Below are 23,629 nucleotides of genomic sequence, written 5' to 3' on the forward strand. Positions count from 1 at the left end.
TTGTTAATGTTTCTTGTCCCCTCACAATGACAGTAAACTAATTATTACATTACATGAGTCACATTACATAGGCCTATTTTCAGTTCAAAATGGCGAAATTCGACAAAAGTATATTTGTTTCAAACGAAATTGTTTGCCTGATTTATTTTTGTCATTCGTTTCACATTTATGACCTAAAAAATTGTCAAATGTGAAATGTTTAGTTTAGCTACTTGCATCTTATCTCGCACGACTTGACCGTTAACTGAAGCGTCAGTCGCTCTGCTCAAATTCACGCTCCGTAGCTTCTGTGAACATAAATCCCGCCTACTTTGATTTGATTGGTCATCTCAAATATTCTGACATTGACGAGCAGTGACGGACCAATGAGACTCAGATGAAAACACACACACACACACCCTGTCCTCTCTTTCTGACGTGCGCTCTGCTCGGCGGATTGAAGATGAAGAACGCGCTGAATCTGATTATAACAAGACTGAAGCGAACACTATTTCAGATAGCCCGTCGGGCAGGCCGGTTATGCATTTTGGTAGCCCGACTGGAAAACACAATAGCCCCGGGACGTTGGGCAGGCGATTTTGCGAGCCCTGAGTATTTGAAAACACACGACCCTGAAAGCTGTGGTTTCAATATAGTTCATGCTTTAGTTCGTCTTGATATCCAAGTAACAAATACATGAGATGTTTTTCATATTGCAGTTCAAATTGAGAATCACAACATTTGTGATTGTGCAACCCAAATTGCTGGCAGATTGCATTTGCTGTTGTTTGGTTGGTAGCCATTTTATATGAGTGAACATTCTTTTGACATTTGCAGTAACTTGTCAAGAGTATTTATGTGCTTTTATTGTGTTACAGATGGTAAAGAGGGAAAGAATAAGGAAACAAATGTTGTAAGCTCAACTTCATCCACTACCAAACCAAAAGTGAAGAATACTAGCAGCATCGCAGGCATTGCTCTGTGCTGGCAGGGTGTCGTTCAGCGACAGGTTAGATATTTATTTTAACTTTGGCAAAATGTGTTAAAAGGAGCTACTACCCTTTTATTTGGTAGATGAAAGTAGTCAGAAAACCTGAACAAACAAGTGACTAATCCTACAAAAATGTGTGGAATTTACTGCCGAGGCCTACGGCACAAACTACACATGTACATGTTTCGGGTTACTTGAATAAAAAGATGTGTATCTAAACCTAAAATGAACTGTACAAATGCAGATCATGCCTATCAATTCCTATAATTCTGGCGGACCTTTGTTTGGCTCTTTCCAGGTAAAGTGTTTCCTAGATTCGACATGCAGCCTCTCTGATTTCGTAGAACGCTACAGGGGAATGTTCCTCCGGCTGAAGAATGCGATGGAGGAGCTGTTTGGCCAGCACACGGCCTTTGTGCTTGCTCTCCGCCAGGGCTTTTCTGCTGCCTTGCTCCAGCTCTCCATTCTCACCGCTATGCACGTGAGTCAACAGGGAATACTTGTTGAATACTAAAAAAAATTATGTTTTAAATATGTTTTTATGTTAATATTATTAAAAAATGTATCTAAATGTATTATTTTAAATGTAAATGTAAATATTTTTTTTATATTCATATTTTATACAGTTCCGGTCAAAAGTTTGGAAACTTCTATTTGTAATGTTTTTGAAAGAAGTCTCTTATGCTCATCAGGCTTCCATTTATTTGATCAAAAATACAGAAAAAACAGTTATTGTGAAAAAAAGTTATTTATTACTAATGTAATAAAACATAAAATAATGGTTTACTATTTTAATACACTAAAATATAATTTATTTCTTTGATGAAAAGCTGATTTTTCAGCAGCTTTACTCCAGTCTTCAGTGTCGTATGATCCTTCAGAAATCATTATGATATGCTGATTTATCATCAATGTTGGAAACAGTTGTGCTACTTAGTGTTTTTTTCAGGATTCTTTGATGAACAAAAAGTTAAATCTTTTGTAACAATATACACCACCGTTCAAAAGTTTGGGGTCAGTGGTTTCTTTTTCTTTTTTTTTAAAGAAATTTATATTTTTATTCAGCAAGGATGTTAAATTAGTAGAAAAGTGATAGTAAACATTTATATTGTTTGAAAATATTTCTATTTTGAATTAATTCTGTTCTTTTTGACTTTTTATTCATCAATGACTCCTGACAAAAGTATCACAGGTTCCAAAAAAATATTAAGCAGCACAAACTGTTTCCAACATTGATAATAACCGACTATCAAATCAGCATTTTATTATCATGTGACACTGAAGACTGGAGTGTAATGGCTAATGAATGTTCAGCTTTGCATCTCAGAAATAAATAATATTTTAAAGTTCATTAAAATAGAAAAACATTATTTAAAATTTAATAATATTTCACAATATTACTGGGGGTTTTTTTCTCTATTTTTGATCAAATAAATGCAGGCGTGATGAGCATAAAAACTTATTTCATAAACATTAAAAATAGAAATGTTTCCAAGCTTTTGGCCTGTACTGTATAATACATTTAATATTTTTATATTAAAGACTATTTTTGGACCTTTTAAGATGTTTTTCATTGCAATGAGAGTTTGAATTTCTTTTCTTTTCATTTAATTTTATTTATTCAATAACTTCCTTGAAGGTAAGTGAACGGTTTGCGCAGTACATCGACAAGATGATCCAGGAAAGTGGAGGGGACTCTGGGAATGTGGACACCTTGAACCAGCTTCAGCAGTTTATGGAGCCAATGCTGTTCCTTTCCGGTCTGGAGCTGGCCAACACCTTCGAGCATTTTTACAGGTGTGAAAACAGCTGCTGCTAACTTGGGCTGAGTGATATTGTTAATACAATCATCTAAATATTCTTCTACATTTTTATAATATTTGCTATATTAATTTTTACCCCCCATTCAGCTGAATTATTTTATCTTCCAAACAGCCATTTGTTGACCAGTAAATTAAATATCAAGGCTCAAGAAAATCTCTCTGGGAAAATGCAGGCTATTAATATGGTTCTGTTCACCCCATTTTTCACGTTGCACATTTCTTCCTCTGTGTTCAGGTACTATCTGGGTGATCGGTTGTTGGGTCAGGGGAAGGTGTGGTTGGAGACCGCCGTGGTTGAGCATATCGGTACCTGCTTTCCAAACCGGTTTCCACAGCAGATGCTGACCAACCTCAGTGAATCGGAGGAGCTTCAACAGGAGTTTCATCTTTACCGTCTACAGCAGCTGGACAAAAACCTGGAGGACTTTGAGGAGGTGACTAATAAAACAATCTTATGCAAGAGCGAGGAAATGGCAAATATTGTATTGCTGGTTAAGGCGCTTTTTTTTTTCTTTTTTTTTTCTTTTTTTGGCTCGCATGTGACTCTGATCTGTTTTTCTCATGACAGTGTGAACAGCACAAACCACATGGAATCTGATATTTTCAATTCTGATATGTGCCACTTTCATATGTGGACCTGAATCTGATATAAGTCGGATGTTTTGTAATGCGACCGCAGTCTGAAGAGTCATATCAGAGTTAATGCGAATTATGTCACTCTAGATCAACATTTGTCACAATTCTGCGCTCATGGGAGTCACTTTAAATATTTTACATACCTGACATTATCATGACAGTTGCATAAGGTAGTCCGTGAAGGACAGTGACGTGTCAGAGCTCATAAGTATTACAATGACAGCTCTATAAAACACGAGGGCTTGTATCATAAATGTTTTAAAAACTCTTTTTTGCATCCTCGTCTTAGTTTTTTTGTATTACCTGCGCTAAAATTCGCTGGCAACATAAATGTTAGCATGATGCTAAGAGGCTGTCTTATGGTATGTTTCCACCACAAAATAAAAAAGGTAACTGCGACTTTTTAATCTCACAATTCTGAAAATTTTTCCAGTAGTTGCAAGTTTATATATCGCAGTTCTGACTTTTCTGTCAGACTTGTGAGATATAAAGTCACAATCGTGAGGGAAAAAAAGTCATAATTGTGGCTGCTTTTTTTATTTATTCCATTGTGGAAACAAGCTACCATGCTTTTCAGTCCTGTCCTGAAGACCCCCCCACCACTGAACACCCAATTCACGTCTTGCAGTCTCTACTAATGAGTTGAATCAGACATGTTAATGCCAATTCACACTGAACCGACAGACGCAGATCAACACTGGATTACAGCACGTCACTTCTCGGATATTTTCAAATTCTGATTCACCATGATCAATCAGCAAAAACAAGCTCCAACAGACCCCAACAGCGGGTGATCAGACGCGCTGATCTGGCAAAACCCGGCGTAGTGTCTGTTGCCGTCTGACGGTGCTGTGTGAATTGGCCTTTAGATGAGGGAGACATCCATAATGTGAAGTGGTGGGGGGGTCCCCAGTACAGGTTTGGGAAACTGTTCTAACAACAGGGATGAGTAACTTCGGTCCTGCTGAGTTTAGCTTCAATCCTGATAAAAGCTCACCTGCCTGTAGCTTTCTAGTAATCCTGAAGACGTTATCTTGTTAAGGTGTGTTTGATTAGCGTTGGAGCTAAACAGGAGAGTGGCCCTCTGGGACTGGAGTTGCCCATCCCTGTTGTAGAATCACTTGGTCCTTTTAAATGATAATAGTGCATTTTGTTATTCATCGTGTTTTGATCAGATGATGGATGAAGACGTGTCTGAACCCGAGGAAGAGAGTGACGTGAAAGTGTTGGTGTTGTCCCCACGTTGCTGGGTTGTTTCAGCTCCTTGCTACCTCGAGGACCCCAGCAAACACTTCCCTGCTCAACTCTGCAATTACCTGGCTGAGTTCACAGAGTTTTACTCAAACGGTTAGTTGAAATTCCACAGTACTGATACGCAGGGTTTGAAATTAACACCTGCCAACCTGACAAATGCGGGTAAAAATCAACTGTGGCGAGTAACGCTGTCAATCACTAGCCAATTTGGCGTGTTATTATGTTTACTTACTTTGCTGGGGAAGTTCGTTTAAGCCAAATCTGCGCAGATTTAGCGCAAATACTCAACTCGCGAATCATCATGATATATTAAATCTGCGCATATCTGGCTAACTTAAACATGCCCGTCACTACTCAACAAATAACGGCGCGCTTGTTCATTTGCATTGAAGCAATAGCGAAGATTAAAAAGCATTTGGTTAACAGAAAGACATGGCTATTTTCCAACATCCTACTTGTACTGTATTAATCTGTCCACCTAAAACACATTTTTAGTGAAAAGGATGAGAATGAAAGAGGAAGGGAGGAAATTGCTGGATGACAGGATTTTGTTTGAATAAGAAATTAACGTATGAAACCTATATTATTTTTTTATTTATATACATACATGCATGTTTGGTAAACTTTTACCATTACAAATTGTATTAATATGTATGTATGTATGTATATAAATAAAAAAATAATATAGGTAATAATATAGGTAGGTGAAAAAGTTAATTTCAAACCCTGCTGATATGTAATCTCTTGCAATGCAGGCATTTAATCTGGTGATTCTGTTGTAGTTTGAATGTTAATCTGTATGCGTTCTCTCTCCTGCAGGTCAGCGCATGTACAGCTTGACCCACAGTAAGCCCCGCCGGCTGCAGTGGACGTGGCTCGGTCATGCTGAGCTTCAGTTCGGCTCCTGCACTCTCTACGTCTCCACACTGCAGATGTACATCCTGCTACAGTTCAACCAACATGAGGTATTCTTTCAAGATCAATGCATACCTAGGTGTGATATGAATCTTAATATGAGCTAGCTTCAGCTTCAGTGTTCACTTCTTTGCTGTTCTGCAGGATGTGAGTGTGGAGATGCTGCAACAGGCCACGGGTCTCTCACCCGCTATGCTGAGCCATGCCCTCAAACCTCTCACTGCAGAGGAGGGGGTTCTCACGCACACCGACTGCAGCGAGGACCCCATGAAAGGTGAGGAGAACTCATAATAGCAAAATGAGAAGGCGCATCCAATAAAAATCCTCCTTGATTTTGAAATACGATTCTTAAATAAGTTTCTTCTCGCTTAGAATACAATAGGGGAAGCATTTTAAGAATCATATTCACTACTGGTCTAAATTTTAGAATAATTAAGTTTTTTTTTATTTTATCAAAAATACAGTAAAAGCAGTAATATTGTGAAATACTATTAAAAATGACTTTTCTATTTGAATTAATTTTGAAATGGAACTTATTCCTGTGATGGCGAATTCAATTTGAAGCTCAATAATTATAAATAATCAATAATAGTTAGGCTTCAGATCAGCATATTAGAATGATTTCTGAAGCCTCATGTGACACTGAAGATTCAACTGACTATATTAAAATGGAAAACAGTTATTTTAAATTGTAATTGTACATAATCATAATAATATTACTGTATTTTTGATCGCTGAATTGAGTCACTGAGTATTGAATTCTGAATGAACAAAAACACTTTTGAATTGAATTGAAAAAGCGCTGTGATTGGTCTTTTCAGGGGTCCTGAGATTGAACAAGAAGTCCCTCTCGCAGAGCTCAGACAAACACGGTTACCATTACCTGCTTCCCAGGCAGACCTACCTGAATGTGGATGAAGATGCTGCGCTCACACTAGAGAGGAAGAGGAACTACGTCTACTGTCTCATTGTGCAGATCATGAAGATTGAGAAGGAGATGCATATTGACAATTTGGTGTTTAAGGTAAAGTATGGATCTGCAAAAGAGTGCATGACCTATAGGCTGCCCTTTGGTTAATAAAAAACAATACTCACAAACCTGTAAAGATCATGTCCAGATCATAGTTCATGGCAAAATCAATAGAGATTGTTTTGCTTGAGACCTATTTTAGTACTCGCGGAATCCAGTCATAAAAACTGAATTGACTGTACAACCTGGAATTTGTCAAATGTTTGCTGAACAAATAAAAAGCATGTCAGTACACTTAATCAAATCGCGATATAGACTAGTGTCTATAGTTCTGCATCTCTGTATGAATGAATGGTGCAGATGCGTGGTTTAATTTACAACACAACACACGTGACGCACGCTGTGTTTTCAGCCTCCGCCGCCTCACTATATGAGAATATAAATGCATGAACTTCATCTCCAGAGCCACTCTGAGAGTCACTTTTTTACCGTTTCATTTGAGAAAAAATTATACCATAAACTAAGAAACTCAAAGGTCTTCACTGCAACCTGTCAAAATAAAGGTTCAGTTTAACTTGACAGAAATATATTACTGTTGTACAGTAAATCCAATTTAAAATATAAAAAAACTGAATCCAAAAAAAATGTAAACGTACACTATAAAAAGTGCTGGGTTGTTTCAACCTAAATTTGGGTCAAATATGGACAGACCCAGCTGTTTAACCCAATGTTTGGTCCATATTTGACCTAAAATTGGGTTAAAACAACCCAGCATTTTTTAGTGTAATTTGGAAGAAAATAAAACCTATTTCATAGGGCCCTAATTTTCCTTTGTATTATTATTATTATTATTATTATTATTATTACTGTAATGTGAAAAAAAAATCTCATTAATGTAATGCAAGAAGAAAATAAAATATTCAAATAGAAAAGTATTTACATAATGATCGCATTTGTTGTAGTGCTTTTGATGCTGATTTAACTGATTTTTACACAAAAAAAGGTCATTTTCATGAAAATTGACATAATTTAAATCTATATTCTTATATCAATATTCTTGAAAGCAGACTATTGTTTTTTATATAAAACATAATTATTTATGTGTATTTTTTTCTTTTGATTTTCTAATTATGAACAAATGTGATCATTGAAACACCTGACGCATGTAACTGAAGATGAGAGTGTGCTCTTTGCGTGTCCCTTGTGCTGTTGCAGGTGTTGGACAGGTGTCAGAAGCAGGAGGCGGATCGCACTCGCTCCTCGGTTCGCTTCAGCTGCAGCACGACTGACGTGCTGTCCTGCATCATGCATGTCCTCAACAAAGGCTACCTTCGACGCAACGAGGAAAGCCCACACATCGTGGAGTTCTTGATGGAGGACCCGACCACACCTAGAAAGGGCCAGGCGCAGTTCTCCTTTAAGATCGACGGGAAAAAAAGCTCCGCAAGCAGCGGCGGCAGCAATGCCGACACCAGGTGTGCTGATGACCCTTAACCCTTGAACCCTAGACCCGCGTGCAAGAAAGGAGGCGAAGAACGTGGCTTTCATTGAAGTTTTTCCCCTCCCTTCTCAGGGCTTTTCTTTTTCTGAAACGAGAGATGCACTGATGCCAAACAGTTGCTCTCGTCGGGCGAGTAGCTTGTCTGTCCGGTTTCTTTTGTTTGTTTTTGTAAGCTCTTCAAATTTCCTGTGTGTGCTGCTCCATTCCAAAACCTAGTGAGCTGCCTACCTAGACGCACGTGCTCATGATGCTATTTAGGAAGATGTGCAGCATGAATAACAATGTTTTGTCGTTAACTAACATCAAACACTGTTGGAATCAGTTGAGTGTCTCATGCAGAGAGCTATTTGTGGGGTATGTGGAGCCGCTGCCCATGTAGAGCATTCAAATCATTCAAGAGGTTTTGTGTGCCATAGAAGGTAGACAGCAAGGCAGCTCACTAGTTCTCAGATCAGTCTGTGTGTGAGGCAGGATTTTCACGTTGGCACAGGAAGTGTTTTGCTGCTTGTCTTTACTTTATCTGTTTTGATCTGATTTCACTTCTGCAGTTGCACTAACTATGACCTACGCAAGGACAGATCTAGTCCATTCCTCATGGGTCAGTGCGAATGTTGGCGTCGGCCAATGGAATGCCTTAAAAGATGCTCTTTTTCTTATTTTAAATAGCACTAACATTTGTGATCATCAGTGGATTGAAGGCAGCTCATTTCCTGCCTGTGCCGTAGTTGAAGGGTTAGTGCATTGTCATTTACCCATTAGACTTTCCTTTGTCTTTGGAACACAAATGAAGATTTTTTTTTTTTTATATTATATTATATTTTAATCTCCCTCCTTTGAAAGTCCATGTAACTAAAACTTTCATGTATTCAGTAAAAGTTCAGAATAACATAATAAAAGGAAGTGATATTAATTGAGTGGTTTAATCCAGATCTTCTGAAGATTTAGGCGTTTATTCACATATAAACATTGATCAATGCACATGCATAGAGCACATCAACTATGGTCAATTGCAGCTGAACTGTACTTGAGTGACGATATACAAACCTCATTGGTTGTTGCGTGTCAAACAAGAGCGTTTGAGCACATGTATAAAGGACTAAATTAAATCTGTGTTTTGAAGATGAACAAAAGTCTTATGGCTTTGGAATAACATCTGAGTAAATGATGACAGAACTTTCTTTTTGGAAAATAACATTTTGGGTAAACTAAACCTAAAGAATTTGTTCTTTCTTTTTGTCCACTTTTTTTTTAAATAAAAATCAAATACTTATGTTTCAGCACAGAATTTTAGCATAGATATGCTAGATATGTTGAAAAAGGTGATTTAAGGCATTTATGTTTAATACATAAAAAAATAAATAAAGATATTTTAAATTTTCAATCATGTTTGTTGCTCATTTATTCTATGTAAAAAGTAATGAGTCATTTTATTTAGCTGTATGAATCAGTATTTTGTAATTCACACATTCATACTTATCTAAAAGAGGGTTTTATCCCTAAATTTATTCAGGATGTGCCAGTTTGAAAAAATTTAAAGCTGATATTTCATACAAATTTTATGATTTTTATATCAATACAGATAAATCATTCTGCTGGTTCCTTATTAAAAACTGATGAACATCAGGAAGTTCAAATCTATATTTGATGAGGATAAATGTTGTAGCTTTTATGTGGTCAATGTTAATGAGCAAGTCCACATGGAACAGCACTGCAGCGGTCCACAGAATTGGAAAACTAGTAATTCTTTCAGCTACCAATGAAATTGTAGTGCTATTAATGTTTCCATGTGGAAATGTGGAAAGGTCTGCAGATTCTGTCTGGGCCTGCTGTTAAGAATCAAAATGCTCTTCCCTGAGAAGCTCATCTGTCTCAAGTCCATATAATGACATTTTATGTGTGTGTGTGTGTGTGTATCTCCCTCTGCAGCCTGGGAGGCCTCATAGTTCCCCCGCAGCACCCGGAGGACGGCGTGCTGGAGGCGGTGCTGTTCTCCATGGGTCGCACGATGACTCAGGACGAGGTGAAGCAGCTGATGCAGCGCACCGTTCAGCAGGTGGCCGGAACCCTGAGCCTGGATTTGGACCGGGCCGAGCATCTGCTCATACATTGCAAATGGAACGTGGACTTGTTGATCCAGCGCTACACTGACGACCCAGACGCCCTGGTCCTGGCTGCCGGCCTCAAGATCCGCAACCCCCAGCCGGCCCCGGGCCCTGTGGCCCAATGCCCCGTGTGCCTTTCCCAGTCCAAAGAGAGTGACCCCCCTCCCATGCTCTGCTGCATGCATTACTGCTGCAGGGTGAGTGTGCGGTTCTTCTCAGAATACACTACCATACAGAAGTTTGGGAGCAGTACGATTTTTTTTTTTTTTTTTTTTTACAAACAAAATATTTTTTAAATAAATGCTGCTTTAATAATTTTCTTTTCATGAAAAAAAATTAAAAGAATCAATCACAGTATTACACTGCACAAATGTTTCCAACATTGATGATAATAGAAATGATTCTTAAGCAGCAAAATAGCTTATTAGAATGATTTCTGAAGGATCATGTGACTGAAGACTGCTGAAAATTCAGCTTTGTATCACAGGAACAAATTGCATTTTAAAATATATAAAAAAAAAAAAAAGCTGTTTTAAATAGTGGTGCAGGTATGACATCAGAACCCGGAAGTCTAGTTCACTGCCGGTTTCTTCGAGATTTTCCTATGGGTTTTATAATTTTATTTATGTCTAAAATAAAGCCTGAGGTAAACATAACTTACTACTTTGACATTTTGTTTTACAACGTACACTGCACACACTCGCAGCCCAAGTCTTATCAAGTTACTTATTAAAAATGAACATAACTGCTTCTAAATTCGCATTTTCGCTATGTGTGCGTGCGATATATGTTGTAGAACAAAACATCAAAGTATAGTCAACTTGTGTTTACCACAGGCTTTATTTTAGACATAAATTAAAAAAAAAACATACGAAAATCTCGAAGGTACCAGCGGCGAATTAGGCGAATAATTAGTCTGGGTTCTGATGTCATACCTGCACCACTCTATTGTAATAATATTTTTGAATATTTTGGTTTTAACCCTATTTTTGATCAAATAAATGCAGTCTTGGTAAGCATAAGAGACGACTTTCATTCAATTCTTGCCAACCCCAAACTTTTGAATGATTTCCAGTGCCAGTATTTTATGTAAAGCTATGATTCATATTCAGTAGCTGACGTTCATTAATATGTCAGCATCGCTCATGTGTATTGGTCAATACCCTAATATCTTTGGCTACATGTGACGCTATGCTGAACTGTGCGTTTACAGTTGTGTTGTCATGCCATCTCTGTTTCCCATCAGTCGTGCTGGCAGGAGTACCTCAGTGCTCGCATCGAACAGAATCTGGTCATGAACTGCGACTGTCCCATCACAGACTGTCGGGCTCAGCCGACCTCCAAGTTCTTCAACAACATCCTCACTGATAAGGACACCATTGCCAAAGTATGTGCAGGGTCAACACACACACGCCACACTCACACACACACACACCACACCACACACATGCCTCATACACACGCCACACTCACACACACACACACCACACACACGCCTCTTACACGCCTCATACACATGCCACTCACACGCCACACACACCACACCACACGCGCCTCATACAACACCACACACACGCCTCATACACACGCCACACACACACGCCTCATACACACGCCACACTCACACGCCACACACACACCACACACATGCCACTCACACGCCACACTCACACACACCACGCCACACTCACACACACCACGCCACTCACACACACCACACGCGTCTCATACAACGCCACACTCACACACACCACACGCGTCTCATACAACGCCACACTCACACACACCACACCACTCATGCCTCATACACACACCACACACCCACAGACGCCACACCACACCCAGACGCCACACCACACCACACACACGCCTCATACTCACACACGCCTCATAATCTCACACACACTCACAAGCCACACTCAAACACACCACACACACGCCTCTTACACACGCCACAATCACACACGCCTCTTACACACGCCACACTCACACGCCACACACACGCCTCTTACACACACCACACTCACACACACGCCACACACACGCCTCATACACGCCTCATACACACGCCACACACACGCCACACACACCACACCACACACGCCTCATACACACGCCACACTCACACGCCACACACACGCCTCTTACACACACCACACTCACACACACGCCATACCACACACACTCTCTCACACACACACTGTCACTCACACACTCTCTCTCTCACACTCACACAGACACACACTCTCTCACTCTCACACACACGCACACACACACTCTCACTCACACTCTCGCTCGCCCGCTCTCTCTCTCACACACACACACACACACACACACACACACACACACACACAAACTGTCACTCACACACTCTTTCTCTCTCTCTCTCTCTCTCACACTCACACAGACACACACTCACTCACTCTCACACACATGCACACACACACTCTCACTCACACTCTCTCTCTCTCTCTCACACTCACACTCACACCGACACACACTCTCTCACTCTCACACACACGCACACACACACACTCTCACTCACACTCTCTCTCGCTCTCTCTCTCTCTCTCTCACACACACACACACACACACAAACTGTCACTCACTCTCTCTCTCTCTCTCTCTCTCTCTCTCTCTCTCTCACACTCACACAGACACACACTCACTCACTCTCACACACACTCACTCGCTCTCTCTCTCTCTCTCTCTCTCTCTCTCTCTCACACTCACACAGACACACACACACTCAGTGTGTGGAGTGACCTGAGAATGAGTTTGTCTCGTGTGTGTTCTCCTGCAGTACGACAGTGCTCTTCTGCGAGGCTTCGTGGAGAGCTGCTCCAACCTGACTTGGTGCACCAACCCTCAGGGCTGTGACCAGATCCTGTGCAAGGAGAACATCGGCGGCGTGGGAACCTGCTCCAAGTGCTGCTGGTCTTCCTGTTTCAGCTGTAACTTCCCAGAGGTGATCGGCCTAACTACTGCTACAGTCTTTCATGAGTACTGTCAAAGAGTGACTGATGTAGAGAAACGTGCTGAGAATGTGTGCTGGTCATAATTCAACTGAAAATACATAAATGCATTTTGTGTAATGAAAGTTAAGCACTATACACCACTGTTCAAAAGTTTGCATTTATTTGATAAAAGAAATACAGTAAAAACAGTAATATTGTGAAATAGTCTTACAATTTAAAATAACTGTTTCCTATTTTAACTTATTGTAGAATGTAATTTATTACTATCAAATACTATTTATGTGAAAATTGAAATAGTATAGACATTTATAATGGTACAAAATATTTCGGTCACTTTTGATCCATTTAATTCATCCTTGATGAATAAAAGTATTAATGTATATATTTTCTCCTTTTTTATTGCTCCTAGAAGACTTTGAATGGTAGTGCATCACAGTTTCCACAAAAATATGAAGCAGCACAACTGTCTTCAACATTGATAATAATAATAATAAATGTTTCTTGAGCAGCAAATCATATTAGTGATTTCTGAAGGATCATGTGACACTGAAGACTGGAGTAATGATGCTGATAAATTCAGCTTTAGATCAATAAATTACATTTTAAAATATATTAAAATAGAAAACCTTAAATTCTAATACTAGTTCACAGTATTACAGTTTTTACCTTATATTTGATCAGCCTTTGTGAGCATAAAAGTTGAATTGTTCCAGACTTTTGACTAGTAATATTTTAGGACCATTAAGATGATTTGCATTGCGACAATGAAGCTTAATTACAAATTGTTTTTAGATCATGGTAGTATTTGTTTTATTGCCTTTTAAGTTATGCTGATTTAAATAAGAAAACAAAATATTGTATCGTTGTTTTGTACGATTTTTGCAGTAATTATTTTAGTGTAATACAGTAAAAAAAAAAGTACATTTTGATTTTATGGCTTTTGCTGCCTCTGTAAAAGATCACTCTCCAAATCTTTGGTTTTGATCCCTGAAGATAGACTATTATCAGAGATATAAAGCTGAGTTATATATAACAGTTATATAATTATTATATAGCTGAGAGTACTCTAATCCAAGTCAATGTTATGTACTCCAATATTGTTTATCAACATTTGGCCCCAACCTATATTGTGAAAACAAGAGACCTCAGTTCATCACATGTTTACTCATATGATGGTAGCACAAAGAGGACAGCACAGTTCATCATCACATGTCAGCACGAGATTATCTCATGGTTTTTCTTAATGGCAAATCAATTTATGTGAGAACAGTCCATTCTCTTATAGGCCTTTACACACACAGTTAAATTTGACTATAATAGTAGAATAACTTGTTAACACAAATGGCTATATTCACATTGATCATATGATTCATTTATATTCGGTTTAATAAAAAATCTTCCACAGTTAATAATGGAAATTATGAGGTGGTTACATACAGTAGGTATTGTGAGAAACACCCAATAAGCTTTAAAAGTAAGCCCTGGTTTTATGAAATGAGTGAGATTAACACCTGTGCATGTGCTGTAATCTGTGCTCACGCCTCAATCTCTCGTTCAACCATCAGGCGCACTACCCAGCCAGCTGCAGTCACATGTCCCAATGGATGGATGATGGAGGCTATTATGAGGGAATGAGTATGGAAGCACAGAGTAAACATCTGGCCAAACTTATATCCAAGCGATGCCCCAGCTGCCAGGCTCAGATTGAGAAGAATGAGGGTTGCCTACAGTGAGTGTACATCACTACCGCTATAGAACGCTTAAAGATGTCTAATTGCTTTGTTGACTTTTTTTAACTAAACTGCTTTTTGTTATACCTTTGTTTTGTTTATAATGAAATCATCAAATCAGAGAATTAGGGATGCACCGATATTCAGATTTTGGTCAATACCGATAAATCTTAATATTTAAAAGCCAATAACCGATATATTGGCCGATAAATCTAAACCCAAATTTTTATATAATTTGAGAGCCTGATTACAAAAGCAAAAGCCTCACCATTAATATCCATGTCCCAAGTGCATAATTATATTGATGTTCTCACTATAATTTTATGTAGCCTATATGACAGATTTGTGATGCACTAAACTGTATTTTCCATATTTCAAGCAATTCAAAACCATCATGTTGAACAGTGCGCATCTGAAGTCTCTCAGCTGAAGGAAAAATCCAATTATTTATCGCCTTTAATATATTGGCCAAATTTTCTTATCGGGCCGATTACGATATACATATGTCGCCTGATACCGTTATGGTGGCCGATATATCGTGCATCCCTACAGAGAATGTGTATTATCTAGTTTTTGTTTTAAATTGAAGAACTATGCAACAGTTAACTTTAATACTGAATTTCTACTTTATATTTATCTCCATGTAGTATGACATGTGCCAAATGTAATCATGGATTTTGCTGGAGATGTCTGAAGCCATGGAAGCCAACACATAAGGATTATTATAACTGCTCAGCCATGGTAAGCATCTTCAAAAGACGGATTGCAATATGATCTTGTAGATGTACCTGTGAAATAAGGTTGCAGATAAACCAGTCTTGTCCCTCTGAGTTAAGTTAAAATACTTACGGCCAGGTGAAACATTATGTAAGGGATAATGTACATCCGATGGTTCTCTGAAAATAACCCCCGACAGGGTGATGATGACTTAATCAGCCTGAAGAGGGTTATTTTGAGAGAATCAGTCAAACTAGACAGACATTTAAGAGATACGGTATACAGTCATAGCACTTATTACACAGCATTTCCCCACATAAATAATTATGGGGATAAGAGATATTGATTTCAGATTAAACTGTTTTAAATTCATACTTGTTTGTATCTCATAATCCAACAGTGTACAAAACAATAGTCACTAAATGGCAGCAGCTGCGTTTGTATGAAACAAGAGAGAGCGAGTCCACGATACTGGATGTCATAATTAAATAACTGTACACAAAATATTGATTAGACTGAGTTTTAATACTTTATTAGCTCACCAAATACAAAACTTCCACGACTTCAGCACTGCTGACTTCAGTAACCCGGATGAGCCTGTGTTATGCATTATGGCGCGATTGACCAATCAGAATCAAGTATTCCACAGAGCCGTGTAAAAATTGAAAACACTTGAAACATTAAAAGGTATTTTGAAGAATTTTGGTAAATAAAACTGTTTTTGTTGCCATTGACTTCCATTGTATGAACAAAAAAAATACTGAGACGTTTCTCAAATTATCTTAAATCATACAGTAAATCATACAGGTTTGAAACAACATGAGGGTGAGGAAATGATTCATTTTAGGGTGAACTAACTCTTTAATGCCCATTTAAAAGCCACTAATCTCATGGCATTATTTATGTAATTGTAATTGCAGTGTAGATGCATTCATGCCACCTCTGAGCTGCAATAAACAGTCTGTAAATACCAATGCAGATACAACTTCAAAACAATCATGGCCATTGTACAGCCTGACAACATCTCATCTGACAGCAGATACTGAATCAGGACAACGCGTCCTCAACTCGTCTGACCAAAGTCAACAGCTTTCACACGCGTCTGTCAAAATAAGAAAAGCATTTACAATTACGTTTTTGTTGTTGTTTCTTTTTTGGCCACACAACTTACTTGCAACGATTGAGAAACACTGTTTTAAAGCAAGGAGTAAATTACAGTTAAAATAATCAAGTAGTTTCCCACAATTGTATTCACTAAATGAACACAAGAATGATTTGCAACATAAATGCATAGTAAAAAAAAAAACATTTATCCACCTATATTTATTTAAAATGAACCCATGCAAAAGGCCACACAAGACTTCTATAAACATTTAGATTTCTGTAAGACACTAATTAAACTTACCAACCCTATCAGTCATTTAACATCAGAGACACTGATTTTAGATATTTGCATATTGTAAATATTCAGACTTCTTGCCTAAACGTTCTCTATATCTCTTAATGTGCAATCACAGGTGAGTAAAGCTGCAAGGCAAGAGAAGAAGTTCCAAGACTACAACGAGAGATGCACATTTCATAACCAAGCCAAGGTTAGTTTGAGACATTCATTACGAACTTCTGAAATTCTATACAAGTTTAGTTTGTAAGTATCTGTCTATTGCTTTCTGCAGGACTTTGCAATCAACCTGGAGAACAAGGTGTTTTCTATAAATGAAGCTTTACAGATGAAGTCTTTGACGTTCGTGATAGACGCCTGTAAGATTCTTGCTCAAGCTCGAAAGGTGGGAATCTTAATGGCTTTCATGTTTTTGTTTTTTTTCAATCTTTTCAGTTGTTTTCTTTATCCTTATGGTTGTATTTGTGTAATTTGTCTGGTAGGTGCTGGCGTACTCGTGTGTGTACAGCTATTACAACCAGGACACTGAGAAGATGGATGTGATGGAGCAGCAGACAGAAGCTCTGGACCTTCATACTAACGCCCTGCAGATCCTGCTGGGTGAGTGTTACTCTGCCAATCAGACAGTCTGTATTGGTTTTGAATAATGATGGGTATGTCAGAGTCAGAGTTAGAGTTCCTTTATTTGTACCCGTAGGTAAATTAAGTTCCAGAGAACAAGTTTAGGCAGTTTCTCAAACATATAAACGATAAACACCATACAAACAGAACAAGACACTAAAATCACACTAAAACAATTTACTCCATCTTAGTACTATTCATAAAATTAATCACTACTGGAACAAAGCTGTTTTTGAATCGTTTGGTTGTACACCGCAGTACTCTAAACCGTCGATTGGACGGCAGACACTGGAACTCATAATACAGCGGATGCAGCTGGTCACTCAGAATTGAGATACCCATGCGCTGTACCTGCCTGGTATACAGCGAGGCTGGGTTCAGTAGTGGTTCGCCAATCAACCTACTGAACTAGGGATGGAAACGGTTAATCGATTATCGATTAATTGTCGACAAGAATTTACTCGATTAAATTAATTGTTGGCTAATTGAACATTGCGAACGTGACGAGATTCTCGCGGGCGGCGAGAGACCCGACACAAACCTGAGGCGGCAAAAAGAAACCAAACATGAGGCGGTCAAAGCGGAGTGGAGTGTGGGAGCATTTCAAATTTGAGGCGAAGGAGGACGAAAAGTGCCACCATTGCGCATATGCTTCAGTTATTGTGTGTGAGAGAGATCTCAGGACTGGTGGGAGCATACTGGCTTTAAATATTGGCTTTAACGAGGAGCAGTGGGTCAGAAATTTTGTTGTGTACAACAATATGTTGTGTCAACGTTTGTCCACATTCCTCTCCTACGACGACACGTTTCGTCGGGTCATCCGTCCCTTTGCAGATGCGCGTGGGTTTCTCTCGTCATTAAACCGCGGAGACGTCGCCTAATGCCTCAGAAAATCCGACCTGCCAGTTTACATGACAGTCGCATTGGCACATATCCGATTTATTTCCACATATGAATGAGGCCTGAAACGGATCTCGATATATCTGAATGCATGCGTTTTTTTCCTGTTTACACTGTCATAGAACACATCGGATCTGTGTCACATGTGAGCAAAAAATCTGAATTTGGTCACATTTCACTGACAGTGTAAACGAGGGACGCCCTCTAATTTTACTGTCACCTTCCTCAGGGATGATTTAAGTTGTGTTCAGTTCTAAATTTGAAGTTTCCAGGTCTAGTAATCTTACTGTTACCTTTCTCAGACCAAGGGGGATTATAAGTGCTGCTGCTGCTAATAATGTTTCAAGTTTTTCATTCAAGTAGTTTACCAGATAGATTATTATATGTAGGCTAAGCCTACCCATGTAGATTTTTATTTAAAATTTATTTTATGTTGCTTAATGTTTCACATGCAACAGGTGAGCCAGTGCACAATTCTTTTTTATGTATTTTAATTTTCTGTAGATCATTTATTTAGTTAAACGTATCCCAACTGTTACAATAAAACATCAATTGAGCAATATAACATGCATTTTTATTCAGTGCCTATAAGCAATATTTTGCTTTTTATGTTATTGATACCGTGAGAAATTTACATTCTCAGGAAAATAGCCGCTTATCAGTTAATTGTTAATCGATCGATAAGGTCAATCAATTAATGATTAATGAATTAATTGATAATTTGCATCCCTATACTGGACCATTCACAATCTGGTTGATAGAGTTCCAGCTCTTTAAAGTTAAGTTCCCGTACCAAGATACCAGAGAAAAAGAAAGTACGGATTCAATAAAAGCACGATAAAAAATACTCAACAGTGTTTTCTCAATTTGAAATTTACACAGTTTCCTTAAAAAGAACAGACGTTGATGCCCCTTTTTACACACCGTTTCACAGTTGGCTTCAAAACTCAACTTTGAATCAATGATTGTCACAAGATATTTGTAAGACTGCACACACTCCACTGTTTCACCCTTAATGCACGTGACTTCATGCATATAGACATTCTTTCTGAAATCAATAACCATATCCTTGGTCTTCAGTATATTTAAATGAAGGTGAGACTCCTCACACCACTCAACAAAGTCATTAATAATAGGTCCATGACTATTCTCATTATTCTGAAGCAAACTGACAATTACAGTATCGTCTGCGTACTTCAAAACAACACGATTTTCCAAGTGACTTTAGCACATATTTGTGTAAAGAATAAACAGTAGTGGAGAAAGTACACATCCTTGTGGTGAACCAGTGGAGGAAGTAACTTGTGCAGAAATTGTGTTATTTATTTTCACTCTTTGTGTTCTCTGTTAAAAAATCTAAAATCCATCCGACTAAATTATTACTCAGTTTGAACTGTTCTAAATATTGGTATATTGGATATATTGACATTTTTCTTAAATATATACATTCATATGTGTGTAGTTATATATGCAAAATAATTATACACAGTACACACACATTTATTATGTAAACACAAACTTTAATTTTGGATGCGATTAATCGTTGCCTAGAATGCAACACAGACCACACACTTGTTTTCAATTGACCTTGGTTATGGAAGTGTTTTTCCCATTCATATTCTTCAAAAACCTCATGAGATTTTACGTTAACATTTCAATAATTTGATGACACATTGGCATGTTCACGGTTCTCTGTCAGTTAATGGTGACATGATATGCAAGTAAATAGTTAAAATATCGGTGACACTTTAGTTTAAGGTGAGGTAGTTACATGTCGTTACTGCATGTTCTTGCTATATTAATAACAGTAAATTATGCATAATTACAAGAAACCTAACCATAACTCTGTAGTACGTACAAGTAGTTAATTAATATTGCTCAGTACTTATTTGAGTAAGTACAAAGTAACTGCGTAACCATTCAATCTTTTTTGATTTTGTAGCTTGACTTTAAAATGGACTCAAACCTCTTTTTAGTCGTGATTGTGTCTCTCCACATTAATTCACCAAATCAGATTTAATAACTATTATTATAGTTAGACCGAAATAGATTACTGTTTGTAGTAATTGTATTGTATTGTATTGTATTGTATTGTATTGTATTGTATTGTAAAATAAATTTATATTTGATTAATTTTATTTACATTACAAGTTACAATACTAATATTCATGTTTATTCATGTTTCACTTTCACACGTTCAAATCATTTTATTTTGCCGAAACATTTATGAAATGCTGTAAACTTCTGTCCACAGAATATGTTGGAAATGATACGCATGTGTAAATTAAGTAAACCCAGCGCGCACATTAAACTCAAAGCCATGCAGAAGCTTTCGGACACTGAATATGGCACATCATATATTTATTTTAATTTTACTTTTAATAGAATTATAAGTTTTTCATCAACTTGCGAACCCTGCTCTAATTCAGTTACGTTTCACGATTCTGATGCATTGATGAAAGTGTTTGTGGTTTTGTTTTCAGAGGAGACCCTGCTGCAATGCACCGATCTTGCATCCTGCGTCCGACTCCTGAAACCTGAACACCTTAACACCGGCCTAGAGCTGATCCGCCGCATTCAGGAGCGTCTAGTGGCCATCCTCCAGCACTCCACTCAGGTAAATCTACTCCTGCAGAATTCTCACTTGTGCACTTTTTATAGGCTTAAACATGAACTTGTTTATTAAAAGCCTTCAAAGCAACACATTTGACCATCTCCGATTGGCAGGACTTCCGTGTGGGATATCAGTCCAAGACCGGGTCAGACCAGGAGACGGCACAGGCCTCTAATCTGGCTAACAACACAGACGCCAACAAAGAGTGAGCCACCACACATTTACAGAGAAGCGCCACTGACACATGCAGATTTTTTTTTTTTTTTACACTTTTTATTATTTCAGGTCCAAATCAGAAGGAGGCTCTGAGTCCGCCGACTCCGACAACAACAACAACGAAGACCCCGGCGACGAGGCCGAGGAGGATGACGAGTATGACGATGAATACGTTCCAGAATGGCACGAGGATTACGACGAGGAAGACATAGATGACGACGACTTCTTTTCTGATGACGATGAATCTGAAAACTTAGAGAGGGACTTCAGCCCTTTTGACTAAATGAGAGTGATACACAATGCTTACATAATGCCTACTAATATAAAAGTAGACACTACAGATACCACACCCATGTAAGAAAGAAAACAGCGACTATTTGTTATGGGAATCCAGAATTTTGAGTATGTTCCTCTGTAGCATGGTCTTTGCTTCGCACTTAGCACCTACTTTGAGCCCTAGCATAAATTGGTTGTTACACCAAAAGTGGTGTTTGACGTTTATTTAGGTTTATGCTACAGTTTCTTTATCTTCTGAAATTGTAACGTCGTTCATGGCTGATGAGGGTACTCCACTAAGTTCATTGAAGGATCTTAACTATTGATGTTATATTGTAGAGGTGATAATTTTTTGAAACTGTTCCTAGTTTTGTTAACAAATTAAAATATTTCGGTAAAAAAAAAAAAAATTAAAAAGAAGGGATTATTAAGAAAGCAGTTTTTTTTTTTTTTTTTTAAATCTGGTCAAAGGTGTCGGCATTGTGTATTTAGTTTGAATACCAAAAGTTCTTGCCTTTATTCTATTTTAAATTTCTTTTTGAATGCCTTCATATTTGACATTAAGTTGGTTGATCACCATTTGAATGATTGTAAGCATTTGAATTTGGAAATATTTTCAAAGATTTTGAGAAGAGAAAAACATCAGCATCCGTGTTTAAGGGCTGCATGAAAAATGACTAGTTTCTCAGACGAGAGTCCATGAACAAGGATGGTGCTTTAGCTACCTGCTGATTGTGTCGAGCACCGGAGCCCTACAAACTCGAAGTTCCTTCAGCCTGTCTCATTAAGATGCAGTAATGGCAATAAATATTTAAAAGTATTGTAGCTCGTCGCATTATTTGCTAAGCAAAACGTACCTTAATCGCTTTCAGTTTTTCATCAAAAAAACAAAAAAAAAGTTTTAATTCTTTGGACATGTTTATGTTCACTTGTATAGAGATGGAGATATAAAATATCTTCCGAAGTCCAATTTTGAATTGAGATAGACCTATATATTCATATACTGTCCATCTTCTGAAATGTTTTCTCTGTTAAAGTTACTCAACTTCAGCTCACAAAATAAATGCTTTTCTTCAAATTGAATGTAGAGGGTTTGTTTTTTGTTATTGTTTTTTTTTTTTTTTTATTGTTTTTTGCATGCAACACAGTGTGTACAGAAAAGCTCCCAAACATCTTTAAGTTGAGAGGATGGGATCTTGGAAAGAACTGATCTACCTTAGTTTTGTTGCACTCCATTAAATTGTCTTTAATGCCAGAAAGCATGCTTGGTGAAAGTCCCCTAGAACTAGCTCAGTTTTGAAACAAATCTTTGAAACATCTCAAATCCCCTGCATTTTGATCCGGGGGCATTAACGCAGGATCTGTACTAGCAGTGAAACTAAGATGGAGCAAGAGGTCTGTAATACCTGGAGAAAGCTGTCCTTCAGTTTCCATTCTTCTCGATGCCCGTTGTTCTGCTACTGCAGGGCCCTCAGAAGTGCAAGATTTACAAAGAAGTCCAACATCTTTGCCATATGTACTCGGTTCTGCTGCAAAGTTGTTTTGAGCCAATTACCCAACTTGTAAATGTCATGTGACTAATCACTGTGAAATGTATGTGTGTCCTAGTTTGTGTACTCGTGCACTATTCTATGCTGTTTTGTAATATAAATAGTGCGAGTAGTGTGTTGTTCGCATTGAAAATTCCAAAATCCACTTCAGTTTTCAAATGATGCACTTAATTTGGGTTAATTAATTAGTTGTCTTATTTTATTAGACAACTCAATGACAAAATGTGCCCCAATTTACCTGAATAAAAAAAAAAACAATGGCCTGTCCCAGTACCCACACTTGTGGTTTTTGCACTTGAGCACTTTTCTACTTGCATGACATATTTCCTGTATTCGGCCCGTATTCAAGTGGACACTCCTTCAATTAAACTTTAAAATGTCTGTTCAGTTCTTATGTATCAAATGCAGTTTAATTGTGGTGATTCTAATTTAGTGAAAATCAGTGGCAAACATTTTT

General features: G+C 38.0%; 1 protein-coding gene across 6 annotated transcripts in view; it reads left to right on the forward strand.

The window, feature by feature from the left end:
- cul9 (cullin 9) overlaps positions 1 to 22,705 on the forward strand; it is a 50,566-nt gene extending 27,861 nt beyond the window's left edge. For all 6 annotated transcript variants that reach the window (XM_084093904.1, XM_084093903.1, XM_084093901.1 and 3 more), the window contains 20 exons: positions 858 to 988; positions 1,269 to 1,451; positions 2,610 to 2,767; positions 3,029 to 3,227; positions 4,605 to 4,776; positions 5,503 to 5,648; positions 5,743 to 5,872; positions 6,420 to 6,622; positions 7,784 to 8,043; positions 9,996 to 10,368; positions 11,418 to 11,558; positions 12,975 to 13,139; positions 14,715 to 14,878; positions 15,527 to 15,620; positions 17,114 to 17,188; positions 17,270 to 17,380; positions 17,478 to 17,595; positions 21,000 to 21,133; positions 21,244 to 21,335; positions 21,416 to 22,705. In XM_084093904.1, coding sequence (XP_083950030.1) covers positions 858 to 988; positions 1,269 to 1,451; positions 2,610 to 2,767; positions 3,029 to 3,227; positions 4,605 to 4,776; positions 5,503 to 5,648; positions 5,743 to 5,872; positions 6,420 to 6,622; positions 7,784 to 8,043; positions 9,996 to 10,368; positions 11,418 to 11,558; positions 12,975 to 13,139; positions 14,715 to 14,878; positions 15,527 to 15,620; positions 17,114 to 17,188; positions 17,270 to 17,380; positions 17,478 to 17,595; positions 21,000 to 21,133; positions 21,244 to 21,335; positions 21,416 to 21,629 — 3,263 coding nt within the window. In that variant the 3' untranslated portion in view covers positions 21,630 to 22,705. The remainder of the gene's footprint in view (positions 1 to 857; positions 989 to 1,268; positions 1,452 to 2,609; positions 2,768 to 3,028; positions 3,228 to 4,604; positions 4,777 to 5,502; positions 5,649 to 5,742; positions 5,873 to 6,419; positions 6,623 to 7,783; positions 8,044 to 9,995; positions 10,369 to 11,417; positions 11,559 to 12,974; positions 13,140 to 14,714; positions 14,879 to 15,526; positions 15,621 to 17,113; positions 17,189 to 17,269; positions 17,381 to 17,477; positions 17,596 to 20,999; positions 21,134 to 21,243; positions 21,336 to 21,415) is intronic.
- Positions 22,706 to 23,629: the final 924 nt, after the last annotated feature.

Source organism: Abramis brama (assembly GCF_963993115.1).
Source record: "Abramis brama genome assembly, chromosome: 19".
In the NCBI taxonomy this organism is placed as follows: Eukaryota; Metazoa; Chordata; class Actinopteri; order Cypriniformes; family Leuciscidae; genus Abramis; species Abramis brama.